The 19,503-nt window shown below is 43.3% G+C and overlaps 2 protein-coding genes across 2 annotated transcripts; one reads left to right on the top strand and one right to left on the bottom strand.

Moving 5' to 3' along the window:
* Nucleotides 1-125: 125 nt before the first annotated feature.
* LOC123150213 (DNA repair protein RadA) lies at nt 126-10,217 on the bottom strand. The gene is made up of 15 exons (XM_044570041.1): nt 9,469-10,217; nt 9,285-9,340; nt 7,966-8,024; nt 7,703-7,774; nt 7,466-7,549; nt 7,128-7,235; nt 6,716-6,778; nt 6,541-6,621; nt 4,646-4,711; nt 3,530-3,685; nt 2,910-2,987; nt 2,635-2,673; nt 2,172-2,254; nt 1,886-1,958; nt 126-509 (listed from the first exon to the last, which is right to left on the bottom strand). The coding sequence occupies exons 1-15, from the start codon at nt 10,176-10,178 to the stop codon at nt 339-341; spliced, it is 1,899 nt and encodes a 632-aa protein (XP_044425976.1). The 5' UTR covers nt 10,179-10,217; the 3' UTR covers nt 126-338.
* A 6,749-nt stretch (nt 10,218-16,966) lies between these two features.
* Nucleotides 16,967-19,310, top strand: LOC123153032 (ABC transporter G family member 45-like). Its single transcript, XM_044572353.1, has 5 exons — nt 16,967-17,040; nt 17,224-17,323; nt 18,615-18,703; nt 18,920-19,004; nt 19,113-19,310. The coding sequence occupies exons 1-5, from the start codon at nt 16,967-16,969 to the stop codon at nt 19,308-19,310; spliced, it is 546 nt and encodes a 181-aa protein (XP_044428288.1).
* The last annotated feature ends 193 nt before the right edge of the window (nt 19,311-19,503 follow it).

Genomic DNA, 19,503 nt, shown 5'->3' with positions numbered 1-19,503 from the left:
ATATATGACATGCAACTTACACAAAGCACATCATCAAATTCGTATGTGAAAGGAGCTTTCAATGATATAATTTTCACATTATGCATGTCATGTAGTATTAATTTTATCAATAGTTAAAGGCGGTCTTGAAAAACGCATTAGGCCCTATATAGATGGAAGGAGGGAGTATATACATAACCAGGATGGGATGAAAAAGATTTACATCAAGCATGCATAGAGTGGTGACCAGCAAGCATGGTGAGCCGTGGTTCCTTGACCAATGGACCTAGGCACGCTAAAAACCTACAGTCATTCAATCAGCTAGTTGTACGCAGAGCACACCCTGTCAGGATGTAACATCATACTTCGGGCCTGAACACTGTGTTTATGAACTCCTTCAGGTTGTTGCAGGGCAAGATCTGGATATCGAGATCGAGAGGTTTGAGCAGCTTCTCTGAAGTCTTGGGGACGACGCATTTCCTGTAGCCCAACTTCGCGATAGCCATCACCCGCTTATCCATTCTTGGCACCTTAAAGAGGGAAAAATGAAAGAAACTTGAACACGGAGAGATCAGGCAAAAATAATAAACAAGCAACCATGACAATAAAATTGGATAAGCAAATGCAAATTATTTCTCTGTAATTTCTGCAAAATTGGAGTGTATGGGGCAAACTGAAAGATGAACAAAGTGATAGGGGATTGTTGCCACATAGGAGTGTACTTCCAATAGTAAATAGATTTATTTCTCTGCAGGCCGAGCGACAGTGATAAAACTAATGCATGTTGTCCACTATGTTTTTAAAGCATCCCTAAGGCGACGCCTAGGCGTCGAAGCGCTCCCCCTCCGCTTTGGAAAATCGACCGCTTTGGGCGCCTAGGCGTCCAAAGCGCCCGCCTAGGCGTCGCCTAGGCGCCAAAGCGCCCCCCCTCCCTAAGGCAGTAAGGCGTCGCCTTAAAAACATAGGTTGTCCACATACATTGCAGATTAGTCTTCCAAAAGTTTGAGTTCCTTGTTTATGCATGACCACTTGACACAACAAGCAATACTAGTATTTGATGGGTGGTCAGAAGTTCACTAGCATTTATTCGGAATGTATCTATGAAATGCATCTAGCAAAAATAATGTCCAAAATGATGACGGACAGATTGTTTTCTTGTGCATTGTGGACCGAGGCATAGCCCGGCTGACACAGGCGGGCTGATGCGCCCCTGCCCACCCGTGTTCGTGCCTCCATGCTCGCAACGGCAGGTTGTCACACACTCTGCTTAATTAAAGACCCAGGGGTTTCTCCCCCCTGCGGCGTTTACAAACCAATATCCATTTAAACAATTTATGGTAATTGCCTGACCCAAAAGATTTATTTTGCACTTCTGCCATGTATGAAATCCATAAGTGAAAAGTACATAATCAGGTATAGCAAAAGGTTAGCCGTTGTAACATGCATTTGCATAATTAGGAGAAGCATACAAGCCAATAAATGGCTTACAGGTACTCAATAGCGTTGCAAATTCTTCACGGGAACCATATCTTATCACAATATAGGGGGGGGAAGTGCTAATTAAGTTGTTTTCCGGGTCAGGGCACTGTAGTTGCTGGAACATGGTTAGTGGGGCATACTTCTCCTATGAACCTGTTAATAGCTCCATGGCTCTGCAAAATCTACTGGTGGTAGTAATATTTATTGGCTTCAGTAAAATGGTCGGAGATAACAATTGCTAAGCACTGTTATAGGCTTGGGGAAATAACATAGGTGATCCTGTTTCCCAATTAACATCTTCCTTATTATCTTCCAAAGGCACATTTTCCTCGTCAAACACAAGCTCTTTCCTATAAGCCGCAAGTACCAACTAAGAATATTCACAGCCAACAAGGGTCACACAAAGCAGAAAAACGTATAAACTTACAGTTCTAAGTTCACCACCAAGGCCAATCTCTCCAATAAATGCAATATCATTTGGGATAGGGAATTCCAAGAAACTGAAAACAAGGAGGAAACGGGTTACTTCGACAGTTACTTCGATAAACAGATCTGCATCATGATCCTAACACAAGGGGCATGTGCAAAGAGGTATTTAAGGAGGGAGGTCCAGTACTTATACCAACTGAGCATATTGGATGTAATACCATCTTATATTATGGGACGGAGGGAGTACTTAAGACCTCTAAAACATAAACCACAAAAGGAATGACCTGCTGCAAATCGAAGCTGCTATGGCCAGATCTCCTGCAGTCTCCGTCAGCTCGAACCCACTGACCACATTCAGATAAATAACCTGCATGGCAAACAGAAAATAGTACCAGAATCAGAATCTGGGAACAAAGCTGGAAACAGAACGTCTAAAAGATTGATTTATAGTCAAGATTGACCCAAATCCTGGCACAGTACAGAAAGTGTCAATAAAATTTGCTACAGATAGGCCACTGTCATCCATGTAATAATTTAGAGCACACCAGCATTTGTCTCAATGCCCCTACCAGAGCACATATGTGGCTTGGCAGAATGTTGGTGCAAATTAGCTCATCAAGTCTTTTAAAGGCCAATCAAGCAACTAACCAGCCTACACATGACACCAGCTTACTGATTGTGTCTCTAAATTAACAAGGAAACCTTGCATGCAACTAGAAAGAGCTAAGATTCAGGAACTGAGCTTACATTATCCTGAAGTTTTAGACCTGCCTGCTTCATAAGAACCTGTAGGGTTGAGAAAAGAGGTTAGTTGGCATTATTTGTTTTATTTCTGCAGCTCTATCACCAAAATGCTGGGTTAGCGGAGCTAGAATAAGCTTGCAACACTATCCATCTGCCTTATCTAATCTGGGAATACTGCCGATCCAGCTGGATCTTATATGTATATTTACTTTAGACATACACTATAGGGCAGAATGCTTTATAGGATGGAAGTACTATGGAAACTACTAAGTGCTTACTGATATTATCATCTCAACCCTTTTTGACTTTGTGCCAACAACTTTTCCTTGACCAAGAGAACCAGGAACAGACAGTGCCTGAAAAACAACACTTGTAATTCTTGAACTGCAATCTAAAATGTGCAAAAGAAAGGTGAAATTTTATTCGAAGCAACGCTGAAGGAAGTCTCGAGGAAATTAATTTTACATTCCATGGTCTCAACTCAGCTGCAATATCCAGAGTACCCAGATGGTCCAAATGGTCCTCACAAGGTCCAACATAGAGTGAAATGACAAAAACGTTATAAACAAAGCTTTTGTAGGGAGTATGCGGCCTATTTAACAGATTAATTCAAGCTTCATGCAACTAGCTAGCTTATGAGCAAAGCTGCAGTACCACATGCCCAATTCAAAAGACTGATACAAGTTCCAAAACAGCGAGTCTAGTTGATAACACAATTATTTCTTAAGTTTCCTTACTGTTATTACATCCTATACCAAAAAACCTTAACAGCAAACGACAAATTCCATTTTGACAAAATTAAGTTCAACACAACATTATGCTATGAGAACAAAATAAACAATATGAATTGTTGGAAAGAAAATAAATCACAACTCAAGAATGATATCATATCGAGTACCTGAACTTCAATAGCGAAGGTTCTGGATCCATCCAAAACAACAGCTACAGCAAGCCCAGCCAGTATTTCAGAATCAGAGTCATGCTCAGTTAAGAACATCTCACTGGGATTCAGAACAGCTTGCAGACCGTGTTCTGACATTTCAAATACACCAAGCTGGCCAAAAAAAAAGGCATAAGTGGCACACATTTGCTTTAGGGTCAGTTTGCGGCTGATGTGCGGTGCAGTAGAATCCAGTTTGTTGCAAGAATCTTTACTAACTCGTGACTAGACGACACCCCACGTGTTGCCACGGGAATTGGTTGCAATAAATTTCCACAAGATTTGATTATATGAACATGAATATTCCAATTAGTAATCTATTGCATATGTTTGATCACATCAGATGTGCACTCAGTTACCGGTAGAGAGTTAAAAAAACATACGTGTGGGAGAAGAAAACGAGTATGAAGGACACATGCATGCATGCACTTAATTTCTGAAGCTTATTCAGGTGATGAGGTGTCATGGTTTTTTTTTTTTGAGAAAGAGAGAGAGAATGAGGTGGCATAGTTGCATGTGCTTCAAAATAGTTAGTGGGGGCGGCTATTTAGACATAAAAGATCCCAGTTAGATGCTGTTATGGCTTGAACAAAGATGCTGCTAACGAACTATTTCCCTTTAACTAACCATACATCCAAAATTGAGAACTGCTTTCAAAAGGCATAGCAGTAACAATAGTAGATTTTGCTGTCGTCATAAAAAAGTAAAGTCAATTTCATTAGACAGGTCCGTGAATACTATCTTCTAGGATTTGCTGAATAAACATGTTGCATCCACTCAGAATCAGGAAGGGGCCATTTTGCTGATCTTCCACGATCTTATTTTTATCTAGAGCAACACCTTTTTGGCTGGAGGAAGTGTTACAGAAAAAAAATCCTAACCATGCAGACGAAATATTACTAGCCGTCAGAACTAGAATATCACATCGGAAGATAATAGGCAACAAAGAAAGCAATACCTTAAGAATAACAGGACAGATAAATCCAACACAGATGCTTTTTATACAATACAATAAGATAAGAAATGCATTGCATTTGACAAGTATGTGTGTGGGTGGGGGGGGTATACATATACCTCGTCTGTTGAGCCGAAACGATTCTTCACCGACCGTAACAGTCGATGAGATAAGCATCTCTCTCCCTGAAAGAAGAGCAGCAAGCTTGTTAGGCTTGCACTGTATAATACATGAACTTGCATAAAAAGAGTAAAGTTGCACGGTTTTTAGAAATATACACATTTTACACCTTATTAGTGATAAACAATAGTGCTCCCTCTGATCCTATGTTTTCAAGGCGTCGCCTAGGCGACGCTTAGGCGTCAGAGCGCTCGGGGACGTCAAGGCGTCGTCGTCGCCTTAGTTTTCTGTCTAAGGCGTCCGCCTTCTGCTGTTGAGGCGTCCAAGGCGTCGCCTAGGCGGATAAGGCGCCGCTTTAGTTGATTTTGGACGCCCTGGACATGCGTGGGCAGGTTGAGCGGGAACCAGCAGCTGGCGCGCGCCAGAAAGAGGAATTGGCGGGAGGGAAGAGAAATTGGGCGGGAGAGAGGGGGTAAACAGAGGCAGGAGAGAGAGGGGAACACACCCGTGACTCCAAATCGAGGGGAAAAGAGAGAGGAGCTCTCTCCTCTCACGCCGCCGGCCCAGATCCGCTACTCCTCCGCCGGCCTCCCCCTGTCCGGCCAAGCTCCTCCTCCACAGGCCCTTCCCCTCTCCGGCCAAGATCCATCTCCGCCGGTCCTCCCCCTCTCCAGCCAAGCTCCTCCGCCATATTAGTACCCCTACCGCCTAATAATAAGTGTCTAAGGCGTCGCCTCGCCTCGCGCTTTGAGCGCCTAGGCGTTGAGGCGCCCCCCCAGCGCCTTAAAGCGCCTGGGCGCCTTGAAAACATAGCTCTGATCCATATTAGTTGTCGCTCAAAGGCTGGATGTATTTCAGTTTTAGATACATCCGTTTGAGCTACAACTAATATGGATCGGAGGGAGTATTACATTTCTCAAAGGCTGGATGACCTGGAACATTGTATGGAGGCAATGACAAAAATGAAGATTGATGTTTTTGTTAGTGAAATATGCAGAGAATGGAAGATGGTCCGAAGAATAGGCGAGACACCATTTAATGTGGAAACCCTTGCAAGGACAAATCACGATCGTGCAAAGGGGGGAAACAATATGTGAGGATATTAAAGTAGGATCTTACAATGAGTCTCTTCCTATATTATCTACTTGTTGACCTCACGGTCTACGGCAGGCAAATGTATAGGGGACAAAAAAGAACTTCATGTACAAGCACACCCCCTAACGCAAAAGGAAACAAATTCGGATCACAGCTCAATGCATTTAGTGTTACGGTGGTGCACATATAAATAATTACAAGGTCTCAGCCAATATCTCCTACTTGGGAATCAGTTCCTGCATCAGTGAAGAAAATTCACTATGATGCAATTCCATTGATTTTACTCACCACTGCATAGGATCCCTATCTCATTTCAACACCCATATAGAAGACTCAAGATTCTAGAACAAGTTGTGTTTCAACGATAAAGAGAACACAATGTGGTTTTTGTGATTTGCCATGCTATGTCAACTGCGCAACTCTGAAAAAAGGGAGGAAAACTCTTGTTGGTATATGATTAATTTCTTTCAGCCAATTCATGATTGTTTGAATTTTCTTTAAAGAAAAATTCATCAATTATCACCTGGGTGTTAATAATGTGGACAAAGGAATTTTTTGGTAGACAATTACTGCTCTTAGTAACTTTTTAACAGGAATTGTGAGCTTACAGATCCTTCATAATAAAACAATTATATTTAAGGCATTCCCCAGCATGTATCGCCAAAAGAGACACATTCCCAGGCAGAACAAAAAAATTGATGCATACACATGTATAATCTACAAAGTTATATGAAAATTCTAAAACAATCTTCCAATATTACCAAGCAAAAACATGTATGATAAATCAGTATTTACCAACCTCCATATACAAAACAACATCTACTATGTGCTCTAGAACACGAGGGCCAGCAATATCACCAGTTTTTGTGACGTGTCCAATCTAGAGGAAGAGAAAGAGAGAAAACATAATCAAGGAAACATAATCGCCCATTTTTGCAGGACATAGAATAAATATATCGCAGTGTGTCACTCACCAGGAAAACAGGGATATTTGTCATTTTTGCAAAACTTAACAAGGCAGATGTGCATTCCTTGACCTATGCTCCACACGGAAAATAGGAGATATTTTCAGCAAGCGAAGATATGAATATGAGCATTTGTAAGACTTATATATCACGCTCAGTACCACAATTTATGTTAAATAATATTTGGTTTGCAATCTGTAACCTAGTTCATAAAAATAATTTGTTACTAGATTCAATACCAAAATTCAGAAAATGGGTCAAGTTCTCCAGGATCAGCTACCATGATATGTACTCATGAAGTTGGTTGAGCTGAATTGGACAATTGGAGAGTCAACAAGATAGGAAAAACTACTATAAATGCCACTCTCAATGAACTCAAAATGTAGTAAGAAAATAATCTTAAATGTACTGGTTGAAACACCTGCACTTGATTCCCAGCACTTCCAGCAAACGCTGATAGATAAACTGTCTGAATTGAATCAACAACAAGAGCTTTTGGAGATAATGGCTGGATTTTGTCCAAGATATCCTGTTGAACAAGTGAGAGACATCAATAGCTCATCAATTATGAATCCGTCTCCTAAGATTCTCCCAAGAGGCCAAGATAAAAATTATTTGATTTTCAGCTGGTAAAAAATCTCAAATCACAAGATATGAAATATGAAACGTCTTATTCTAGCATGTTCGTGTTTCCTTAAAACAAAGGTCAATGAACCTAAGAAAATGAGTACATAAATGATGCCAGATAAATAATATTACCTCAATATCTGTACTAGAGTATAGATACAAATCTTTAGACTTGATACTCATCCGGTCAGCCCTATTTGCAATTTGCTCAATGCTCTGCGGATAAAGTCACAATTTAATCAAAAAATGTTCAGGATAATAGCTAATCATAAGAGTGTCATATGGATCAGTCCATGGAGTTTTTGTCAACAATAACACAAAACAGTTAGAACGTGCAGATGATGGAGATTGGACAAGGCTATAACCAACCTCCTCACCGGACACATACACAACAGGAGAAGACCCATGGTCCTCGGAACCTTCAGATACAATAGAAGCAAGCTACATAGAAAAAATGTTGTCAGATTCCAAAGTTAAATAATTAGGTGCAGAAATCCCAAAATGTAGAGTAATTACATCAACTTTAAAATTCACAAGTATAAGTAGATAACCGCATGCAGGGAATTAATGGGTTGAAAACACAGGAAAAGGCATGCCAATGTAACAATTAATAGCCAGATGTGTATCTTTACCTGTAGCATCAATGTACTTTTGCCAACACCTGGATCCCCACCTACTAAAACCAAGGAGCCTGCAAAAGCACATGTGTGATGGCCAACAATGAAAAACAGTAGGTAATGCAGTGATGCCATGAAACACAGAAAGCTTCATGCAACACATGAGGTGCAGTTTTTCCTGGACATGGTCAATGATTCAATGTAATACAAAAATGGAATGACACGAGATCGGAAGCAAATGTAGTGGGCTCAAGCTCACACAAAAACCGTATGGAACTTTTATGTTGCTTGGGTTTCACAACAATCTTTCATTAGTTACAATCTGGCGATCTACAACCAAAAATCACATAGAACTACAACATCCTTCTGGTAATAAATTACCAAACCCTAGTGCTTATATTCAATTCAGACCATGACGAAAACCACAAATTGGAACAACTAAAGCCAGCATCTGATCCATGGAAAAAGTCAGGGCATTAGCTACAAACTGAGTTGAAACATAAAGTTTCATTGTTTTCCCAAGATTTAAATATAATTGTAGTGGTAGGCTGGTAGCCATCGTTTGCAAACACACATGAACCATTAATTTGCATTCTCGTATGAATGAAAATGTGCAGGAGCAGAGGTAGGTACCTGATTCTGGACTCAAAAAGATGGGGAGGAGATTCAGTTGAGGGGTTGTGGCTGAAATGTACAGGGAGTGGAAGGAAAGGGGAGGCTGTGGCTGGTTTGGAGGACCCATGGGGATGTGCCAATGTGGCACATCGTGTATGCAGACAGCGTCCAGGTTAGAGGCTTAGAGCAAGCAGGGGCAAAATATAGGGTTATGTCTATCAGTAACTACTGAATATTCATGTCCAACATGTTATCTGAAACTTGAAACTTATTTCAGCAGACAAACTGAGTAAGAAGAATGGAACAGCAAGAATCTAGACCAGGTGCAACATGTAGGCAGAAGATGCGCGTTCCAAGCCAAATCAAGCAATATTGCAAGATAAAAATAGTCTCGGAATGGAAAGAATGTAAAAGTAGAGAGCTAAGAGCTTATGAGCACATGGCAGTGCTCGGTAGTCTATTTTCACTATGTGTTACGGTCAGCTTCACTCTGAGGCCAATTTTGAGAGGCAAAATAACATATATATTGAAAAGCATTATCTGACTGACACCATATTTGATGAGACATGGGTATCCTAAGCAATCTGAAAGTTTTGGTAGAACTGCATGATGGATGTCAGTATGTCACAGTTCTGAATCTATACAGATACGATCCCTTGACTGATCCTACACCAAGTTTCCTTTCAACCAGTACCAAAGAGGTTAGAGTGATGTTTTACCAGGAACGACGCCACCTCCAAGCACCCGAGAAATTTCATTTCCAAAGGTCCCTGGCCTGGTGAGTAAACAAATAATTCATCAATCTGAACATTTTAACACAATTTATCTACACGGCAGTTCAGAGAACTAAAAACAAGGAAGCCAGCATTCCTCCAAATTCAGACTGAGGGCGAGGAACCTTACAGCGGTATGCGCCAGCCCGCCTGGTCAAACCCCTTGGTGACTTCCCGGAGCTTCTTGGGCACCATCTCCTTGCTCTTCTGCCGAATCCAGGAGCGGCCGGCGTGGTGCGACCCCTCGGCGTCGGCGTCGGCGGAGTCGGCGGCCCCCGGGAAGAACTTGGTGAGGGTCCCCACGGCCTGGCAGCCGCGGCAGGTGCCCCACCACTGCGAGAAGCCGTCCCCGCAGTTGCTGCAGACGTACGAGACCCTCGGCGCCTTGCCGCCCTTCCCCGCGGCCCTCCTCGCGGTGGCCACGTCCGCCCACCTGGGCTCGCGCCTCCCGCCGCTCGGCCTCGCCTTCCGCTTCACCTCCACCACCTCCTCCTCATCCTCGTCCTCCTCCCGGTCGGAGCTGGAAGGTGGAGGGGTAGGGGGCGGGTGCGCCTGCAGGACGATGCGGCCGGCGACGGGGTCGAAGACGCCCCAGGAGGAGTCGGAGTCGGGGTCGGGGTTGGCGGCGGCGGCGGCGAAGGCCGAGGAGAGCGGCTCCGGCGGGGCGAGGGGGTCGCGGGCGGGCTTGGGCGAGGAGGAGAGGGGGCGGAGGTGGGGGAGGAGCGCGGGGCTCGGGAGCGGGCGGAAGCGGGGGAGGGGGAGGGGGCCGCGGCTGGAGAGGCGCAGGAACGCGCGGAGGGAGGAGGGGGACGGGAGCATCGCGGCGGTGGTGCGGAGCATGGAAGGGGAAGGGGACGGAGGAGGTTTTCGCAGGGTTTTGAGGGGGTTTGGGGGCGGAAACACGGCGCGCCGGCGGGGAAAGGGGAGGAGGGGGAGCGGCGGGCGAAGGGAAAGAAATTTCACAAAGGGGAACACTATTATATTCCCCGTAATTTCATTTTACTTTCGTATAACTACTTAGGGCATCTCGAACGCCGACCCTCGAAACGCCCGCAACCATCTCACCGCGCGGTTTAGACGTGTTTTGCTATGCGGTCCTGCATCGGTCCGCTCGAAGGTCCAGATAAACCTTTTCTCGCAAACCGGAGACAAACTAGGGGGCTTTGCGGGCTTCCGGACAACTGCCACGCGCGCGTCTAACTAACCTGGCGCACCAAAAAACCCTCTCTCTCCCCCCGGCTACGTTCCGCCCGACTTTGGTCAGCATCGCATCCATGTCGGCCCAGAGCGGAGGTGACCTATCACTAGAGCCGGCATTGAAGTGTCGCGCCGACTAAGAGTGTTGTTGCGTCCTGATGCACACCCCGTCTCTTTGCATTCAAACAGCACCAGTTCGTCCACCTCCCTCCATTAAGCGTGCGTGGTTGCCGAGAAACCTACTCCGGTGCCACTCGTCCGTCCGTCTGCCGCCCACCATTAAGGACCTCGCCATCTGGCATGCCCTATGCCCGCTATTTAACCCCCACAGGTCGGCAAACACAACCGCATCCATCCACCCTCCTCCGCTCTTTATCCCTCACCTTACCATACCCGCCATGACCTCCTCGAGCTCCAAAGCCCTATGGGACGGCCTCTCGTTCGAACAGAAGAAGGAGATCGTCGCCATTACTGCTGGTTGGCAGGGCGCTAGACGGACGAGCTCACCAGTGGCCGGCGTTGCGGACGTGCCAATGGCAGAGGCGGTTGACGACGAGCCGGTGCCACTGTCTGCGCCGGCCAATGTCGGCATCACCATGGGCAAGGCCCGTGCTCACTACATGGACATCGTGCTGGAGGACCGGAAGGTCACATTGTGGCAAGCGCAGGCCGACCATGCCTACAACCTCTGCCTCCTCGACGAGCAGCGACGGACGGAGGATCTACTCACTGTCGGCACGCCTATTGCGCTGGACGTGGACGTGCCCGAGCAGGAGGCTCTGCTCGAGTCCTATCACTTTGCCTACGACATCCGCCGTGAGCGCTGGCGCTACCACCAATACCAGGCGGATTTAGAGGCCGCCTACAAGGAGATGGACGAGGCAGTAGATAAAAGTGTTTGGCAAGAGTGAGGACGAAGACTAGGTCGCCAGCTCGGCCGCGTCCCGCCGCCACGACCAAGAAGTCGGCACATCCACGAGCGTCGTCGGCAATAAGGAAGAGTAACGCACAAGAGGTCTCCGAAGCTTGTATCACATGAAGGCCACCGTTCCTCCCTTCCTGTTGAAGCTAAGCTTGGCGGCCTCAACATCGTCGGCCGATTAGCCGCTGGTCGGTGACACGGAGGCGGATAACTTGACTTCTTGACGCTCATGACTGCAAAGGAGGCGAAGCTTCATTTTTCGGGGCTCATGACGGGCCAGAGATGAGGAACGTGGACTGATCCCCCTTCTCCGCAATTTTTTTATAGGGGACAAATCACAAATGCGGTGTCTGGTTAGGTCGTCGATGAAGATATCCTTACGACCCGACCCGTCCACTTCTATTCCGCCGGTTCTAGTGACCTAGCGCGTAACCCCTCACCCGCTATTCGTGTGGGCCAGCCCATTTCTGAATTTTATCTTGACCGGTAGTTGGAAGGTTCTAGAACCAACCCTGGACCGGGTTTTTGTCTTCCTTTCATCTTTTTCTTTCTTTTTCCCTTTTTTTGTTTTTTCCTTTCCTTTTTATTTTCCTTTTTATTCTTTTATTTTTCTTTTACTTTTTCTTTTTCAATTTTTTGCGAACATCTTTCAAACTTGTGAACATATTTTGCAATCATGAACATTGTATTGAAATCATGAGTATTTTTAAATTCATGAACATTGTATGAACTGTGAATTTTTTTAAAAATCTTCAACATTTTCAAATTCACGAACAATTTTTGAAATTCCATATATGTTTAGGATCATTTTTTGAAATTCCATATATGTTTAGGATCAATTTTTGAAATTCAGAATCATTTTTTACTAATATTGTTTCTGTTCATGAATATTTAGAGAATTGGAAACATTTTTATAAGTTTGTGAAGAATTTTTTCTGAAATTTTCGAACAATTTTTGAATATTGTCAACATTTTCTAGAAACTCATGTTTTTTTTGAATCTGTGAGCATTTATCATTTCCGGAATATTTTTTAAGTCATGGACATTTTTTGAATCCATGAACATCTTTTCCAAAATCATAACTTTTTTAAATCCTGAATTATTTTATAAAGGAAAAAAGTTAAAACAGAAAAAAATAGGAAAATAGAAAAACAAGGTAGCTTCCCGCCCAGCACATGCGCTGCCTCGCACATGGGGAGGGGGTGCCCACTTCACTGGTTTCCGCCGCGTCTATCGCCACAAAAAAAAACATTCGCTCACATACCGTGTGTGGTGTGAGTAGGAGGCAACCCACACGAGTTATGTGTTGGCGAATATTAGAATTGTTCACACGTTTAAACGAAGCTACTTCGTGCCATATACCCAACAAATACTATTCATCCCCACCCCACATGTGTGGCATGAAGTAAATGTGCCTCCACGTCCTGGGCAGCTACTTTAGGTACTCGCAGGATGACGATTTAGTTGCCATCCGGGATGACAAATGTAGTTGTCAGGGATGACAAATGTAGTTGTAAAAGCATGACAACTCTTTCTGTTTTGGTTAACTATAGTTGCTATATCGAATTTATGTTAATTACCGCGTGTAATCAAACCATAGTTACCGTGTCCGATTAACTACTTGCCACATATGGTTAAACAATAGTTGCCACGTGTGTTTATCTAGTTGTCACGTGTGGTCCAATCATAGTTGTTATGTATGGTTAATCACAGTTGTCATGTGTGTTTATCTGGTTGCCATGTACACGCAACTACAGTTGCCGTCTAGCAACGAATCATAGTTACCATGTGTGTTTACCTAGTTGCCACCTACGTGCAACTGCAGTTGCCATCCAACAACATATGAGTATTGTGTGAACGAAAAGCAGTTCGCCCACGCGCACATGGACTAGGTCAGCGCAGCTGGCAAACCGCATGCTGCGGGACGTGTGGGCAAATTTTCCAACTCCCACGCACACGATGATGCCACGTGGCACTCATATTTTAACAGATTTATTTAGGATTCGTGCAAAAACGGAAGCAACATGGATTAAGGCGTGTGAGCAATGTGCAAATATGCCACGCGTGTGAACGTTATTATTTGGAAAGAAAAATGTAGGAGGTCCCGACGGGGGGTTTCGGGTCTTACACCTGCCGTCGGTTGGTTGGGCCCGCAGAACGTGTATCTTTTCGACCTGAAGCGCCAGAGTTATTTCTCGCCCGCTGCGAGGTCTCGCTTCTGGCGCGGACTTACTGGGCTGGAACCGGACGGTAGCTGTCGCGTGAGTTTTATGTTTGTGGTTTTCTTTATTGGGGTTTCACTATTTTGCATCGGATTTATTTGTTTTTTGTCTGTGTTTTTTGGTATTTTTCATCTTCTTATTTTTCTTGTTTAAATTTTTTAACACATGTCTTTCATACACATTATACATTTTTCATATACATCACAAACATTTTTTGTACATGTTTACCATTTTTTTAAGGACATGATTAATAGTTTTTTAAATATATGTTTTGATATCTACTTTTTTCATACACATTGTATGTTTTTTATATACATCTAAAACATCTTATGTACATGTTTAATATTTTTTAAACACATGATTAATGTTGTTAAGTATTTCTTGAATGCATGCTAAAAAAATTCAAACGTTGAATGTAATGATTTTTTTTGAATGGTATGATTTTATATTGAATTACACGAAAATTAATTTACATTGTATAACATTTAAAAAAATGTCAAACACATTTTTAGAACTTGGAACATTTACTGATAGTCGCATACATTTTTTTGATGGTACAGATATTTTCTAAAAGTTGAGCATTGTTTTACAATGCATGTGCATGTTTTAACGTATGATGAACATTGTAAAAAACTAACAAAACTAATTTTCTGTAATATATGTATTTAATATTTCCAAAATATAAACAAGCGTAAAACAGAAAAAGGAAACGTACGTGACATCGGCATGACAATCCCACATGGTTGCTGGGCCGACCCACTACTGGCTCCCTATAGGCGAGCCAAGGTACCGTCTCGCATAAAGTGAGGCATAGCTGCGCCCGGGCTAAAGCGCCAATAGGCTTTCAAAGAAAGAAGAAACTAGCTTACCCTGAATTGAGTACGATAGATGTATTGGCGGATCTAGGTATATAAACCCATAAGTTCGAGTGGAGTTTTCTAAAAAAGGTATATAAACCCATATTAGTATGCATCATAAAAAAGAGTTTACATATTTGTTTTCCCCGACGTAAGTCTAAGGTTTTCCCTCCTCTCAGTGGTATCGCGACCATGGGTTTTCTCCTTGTTCATGACGATCATTTGGCTCTTGTCTCATGTGATAGGCTTGAGCTGGGTGACATGTCCCGTTGTGGACTAGGGTTTGCATGGCGACTTGATAGCATTGGACGAGGCAAGCTCCAGTGCAACAAACGCGGGTTCTATTCTAGGAAGGGTAAATATGTTCTGATCAGCTGGCTCCTTTAGCAGGAATGGTAAGGTTAAACTTAATTTGGCTCAATTCTCAGGTGGCAGATGGTTTCCATCCAACTAGGGGATTTTGCCATCCCTTGTCACTTCGTTGCCATATGCGGAAGGCTTGTCTAGTTTGTTAATGCAGGAAGAAGAAGTTGGTGGCTTTGAAGGTATCAGAGTCTGCAGAAATGCACACTCAATACTCCCTCTAGATGGGAATATAAGCTGGACACGGGGTTTTAGATAATCAGTTTAACTAATAAAATATGTATGATATGCGACAATAAATATATGTTTAGAAACTTCATTTGACAATGTATCTATAGATATAGTTTTTATGGAATAAAACTCATGTTCCGCTAGTCAAATCAAAGACTTAAAAATCAGTGTATTCTCATTCAGAGGGAGTACCTCATTTACATTTCATTGATCGTAACAAAGGCTGATACGATTAATGCAACTTGCTTGCAACAAGTTATAGACATAGCAAAATCAACCCCAAACACGAATGTTCTCGTAAGGCCAGAGATTTATGAGGAGGTACGTATTGTTAATGAAAATGATGAACTGATTTGCATGGTGGAGCAAGGAAAATCAAATGGATGTTAAATTCTTTAATTTGTTAGGATGTTAAAGTGTTGGGTCATTCTTTTCTCCTGTCCCCCTCACTTAGGAGAGCGGTGAGCCCGATTGATCATACTCCCCACCACTGGCGGAGCTACATTGTAGCAAAAAGGGCCATGGCCCGTCCAAATTTTGCTGCACCAGGCTGGGGTAAGGGTAGATGTGGGTCATAATTATCAAAAATATTAGGTTTCTCTTCAGACTGGCCCGCCCAAGCTTTTGAGTGTAGCTCCGCCACTGCTCCCCACGAGTCTGAGGGCCACCTCTCCCTCCATCTGCCGCTAGATGAAGAAAGGGGGACACCCGGGCTTTGTTCGAGTGATGGTAGGGTTAGGAATAAATTTAGAGTTGTCTCCGTTTGGCGGTGGCGAGACAATGGTGTCACTATCGGCATGCAATAAGGTACACCCACCTCGCCCTCGTTCCGATGATGCTTCTTTGTATCGCCGGGAGGTGTGTGAAAGATGGCGTGTCCCCAGATTTGGTTCTTCAGGTCTGGCGTTTTGTTATGCAGGTTTGTCTAGATCGCAGTGTCCCGCGGAGAACAATTGCACAGCGTATAGCCCATGTGGCGCATGCATCAACTAATAATTAAAGTAGACGCGGCGAACCAATCTGTGGTTGGATGGTTAGAGGAACTATGGTATCTCCAGCCCATCAGGGTTCAAGTCCTGGTGCTTGCATTTATTCCTGAATTTATTTCAGGATTTCCGGCGATGCGCATTCAGTGGGAGGAGACGTTCCCGTCGGGCTACGGTGACTTCGTAAATTTCAAGATGATATGGCGGCTCAGTCTTTCGGAGGTGTTCATAGAAATAGGGTGTGCGTGTGTATGTTTATTAGAGTGAGTGTATGCGCGTTTATAGGAGCGCTTACATCTCTACTGTGTTAAAAAAAGTAGACGCGATCACCAGGCCGGTTAGTATGACTCCTCAACGCACGTCGCTTGCAGAATCTCTTAGCCAACCGATTAAGATTTTTCTAGCGAACGTATTAGCACTATGTGTAGGTTGTACAACGTGGGTCGATCGTTGATATACCTATAACTATCGTTTTTTACGTGAATTCATGTAACTGTATGTTTTAAATAGTACATGCACCCATTACTTCAGCACAAATACTGAAATACATCAACCCATACCCATTTTATACGTATCATAAGCACCACTAACATTCGACTGAATCATTTTGTTGATCGTGTAGGTAGAGGTCTTTGCTTCTTAAATATTAGCCCATATGCATGGTTGGTTGGGCGCTTAGAATACAGAGCAATGCGAGTCATGCGTGTTTATTATAAGTATATTTTTACGTACTACTCGCTAGCATTTCCTGAGGTTTACGCTCAAAGTGGAAGCGTCCGTTTTAAATGTGTATATATACACACCATGGTTGCTCGGTATACGCACAGTCACATACTTGCGGGCGGCAACAATGGCGGAGGTGCCTCCATTGACGCATGCAGAGAACCGAGAGTTCCTTCGCATTCTCCGGGAGGCCAGGCTACGGTACATATACGCTCTTTTACGATTTTATGTGCTTGCATGCATGGTTGCATTTGCAAGTATAAAGTTGTACTAAACTTGAGACATTTATTTTGAGACGGAAGGAGTAGTATATACAGTATATGCTAGTGTGCACTCCATATAATGCATGCAGATTAATGAAAGCGGAGCTGTGTGCGTGCGTAGGTCGGGATGCGGCGGAGCTCCGGGGAAGGTGGAGGTCCAGTTCGACGACGTCAGTGTCCACGCCGGCGTGCCTGCACTGCCGGGCGTCCGCGCTGCCAAGGTGGGTACGGTTACGCCTTTTAACGATGCACGCATGCATGCCCGGCAAACCACCCCCATATGCTTATTTACAAATTTAGCTCAACATGGCATACATATATGTACACCGAAATTCGCAGAGGCACACGGGTGTAGGGGCACACACCAGCTCAGCCGTGCCCAGCAGCACGATTGCTTCTGAATCCGCAAAATCATTGGATTCCACACGAGAAATACCAAGTTTTAAGTTTTAGTTCCTGAAACTTGGTAATTTTTTCGTTCGTTCATATCAAGTTTCACCAGTTGAACTCCCGCAAAAAAAAGTTTTACCAGCTGGAACTTGGTGAAGTTTTAAAAACATGCCAAAATGTATTCAGAAGTGATCTTATTTAAAAGTCCTCTTCACTAGGAAAATGAATGTGCAAACAAAACTTCATTTAGACTTTTGGTTCAAAATATATACAAGATTCAAAATTGAAAGCCAAAACAATGGGGTCGGTACCCAGGCACCCGCATAAATCCTCTTAAGGGAGATCCGTTGCTTACTGCTCAGGGAAACATCCCACCTTATGGTCAAGTCGTCCGCCTATCTTTCTGATCTCATTCGTTTTTCGATCGCATAAAAAGTCATGAGATAAAAAAGAAACAAATTATTTAAGAGAGAAAATAAATGGCTACATAGAGCTCTATGGTGGACCACCAGTAGGAAGATCGAATGGCTTAGCGCATCCTGCGCCTACTGGACCTGACTTCGTAGGATACTCTGATAGACTAGTCGAATAGCAATGACCTAGTGGTTGTGTCTGCTTGCCGATTCCTATTCCTATATGTACATGTCAAGTTGGCTTGTAACCCAACCACCCAAGTGCTAAAATTCATAATTATATACACATATATGTGTTCTATTATTCATCTATAGCTATATATGTGACGTGGATTTGATAGAAATTGTTCATTGCCATCATTGCATGGCAGCGAATGTATCACATATTCCACGACATACACCCAGTCACATGAGCTTGACCAGAATCTGGAAGAGAACAACAAGCATACCAAATTGAAGAATAGAAACAACAGCGCAAAAAAAAACTTACGAAGCTCGTTGTCAGTGAAAAAGGGCCATAGAAAACACAAAAGTATGTACAATAATGTTTTGTAGATTTTATCAAATAGCTAGCTAGGTGTGCTTGCAACTATGTTACAGATGTATTTTCCTATTGCTGGTTTGTATGGTGCTCACCAATTAATGGCAATATCCTCTTGTATCCTCATTGAAAAGTTTATGTACGGGCGAAAATCTCTTTCTCGCGTAGGAAATTCTAGAATCTGCATACCTTTGTGGCACACAGAGGACGGGAATCAAAATTCTCAACACGGCAAGTGGCACAATACGATCATCAAGGTAAAGCTACATAATTCTTTTTCCATGGCACATTTTATGTTACAAATAAGTTCCATCATGGCTAGAAGGAGTAAGCATAGTGCACTCATTCTCATTGAGCCGTGGACAACCTTTTGCGTCATCGAGGAGGCGATGTCCTGAGGTCCTATTGAATATCTATGAAGGGAAGTACATTATTTCATTATACCTGAAGCTTTCCTTTCTATTTATATTTAGGATGACTCTTGTTGTGGGAGCACCTGGATCAGGAAAAACAACCTTTTTAAGAGCACTGGCTGGAAAATTAGACCCCTCTTTGAAGGTATCAGGCTAAAAAAAGTACATAATATATTATGCTATGTTACATCTGTTGCAAATGGTTTGCAAGCAAGGTTTTAAATAATATCATGTTTTAATATCATTTTGGCAGTTCCAAGGGAAAGTAATGTACAATGGAGAATCAATTTCCTCTACACCTCACTACATGCGTGCTTATGTTAGCCAGTATGATCTTCACCATGCTGAGATGACAGTGAGAGAAACACTTAATTTCTCTTCCAACATGATGGGTTCCAGCAACGACTTTGGTGTGCCCCTTGTGTTTCTTCTATTGCTTACGCTAAATTAGGCACAAATAATCTCTTGATTTAACTGACACAATCAGGCAGTAGCCATGTTTCAATAATAAATAATATCAATTTCCATGCGAAATACGCACAAATTCATTGCTCCTACTTGACATGCCCATCAATTTAGAGATGCTACAAGATGAAGTGCGAAGGACTGCTCCAGTGGATGATGAGCTATTTTCTAAGGTATCA

This window comes from Triticum aestivum, chromosome 7A (assembly GCF_018294505.1).
Source record: "Triticum aestivum cultivar Chinese Spring chromosome 7A, IWGSC CS RefSeq v2.1, whole genome shotgun sequence".
Taxonomy (NCBI): domain Eukaryota; kingdom Viridiplantae; phylum Streptophyta; class Magnoliopsida; order Poales; family Poaceae; genus Triticum; species Triticum aestivum.
This window is presented reverse-complemented; position numbering and strand designations above follow the sequence as displayed.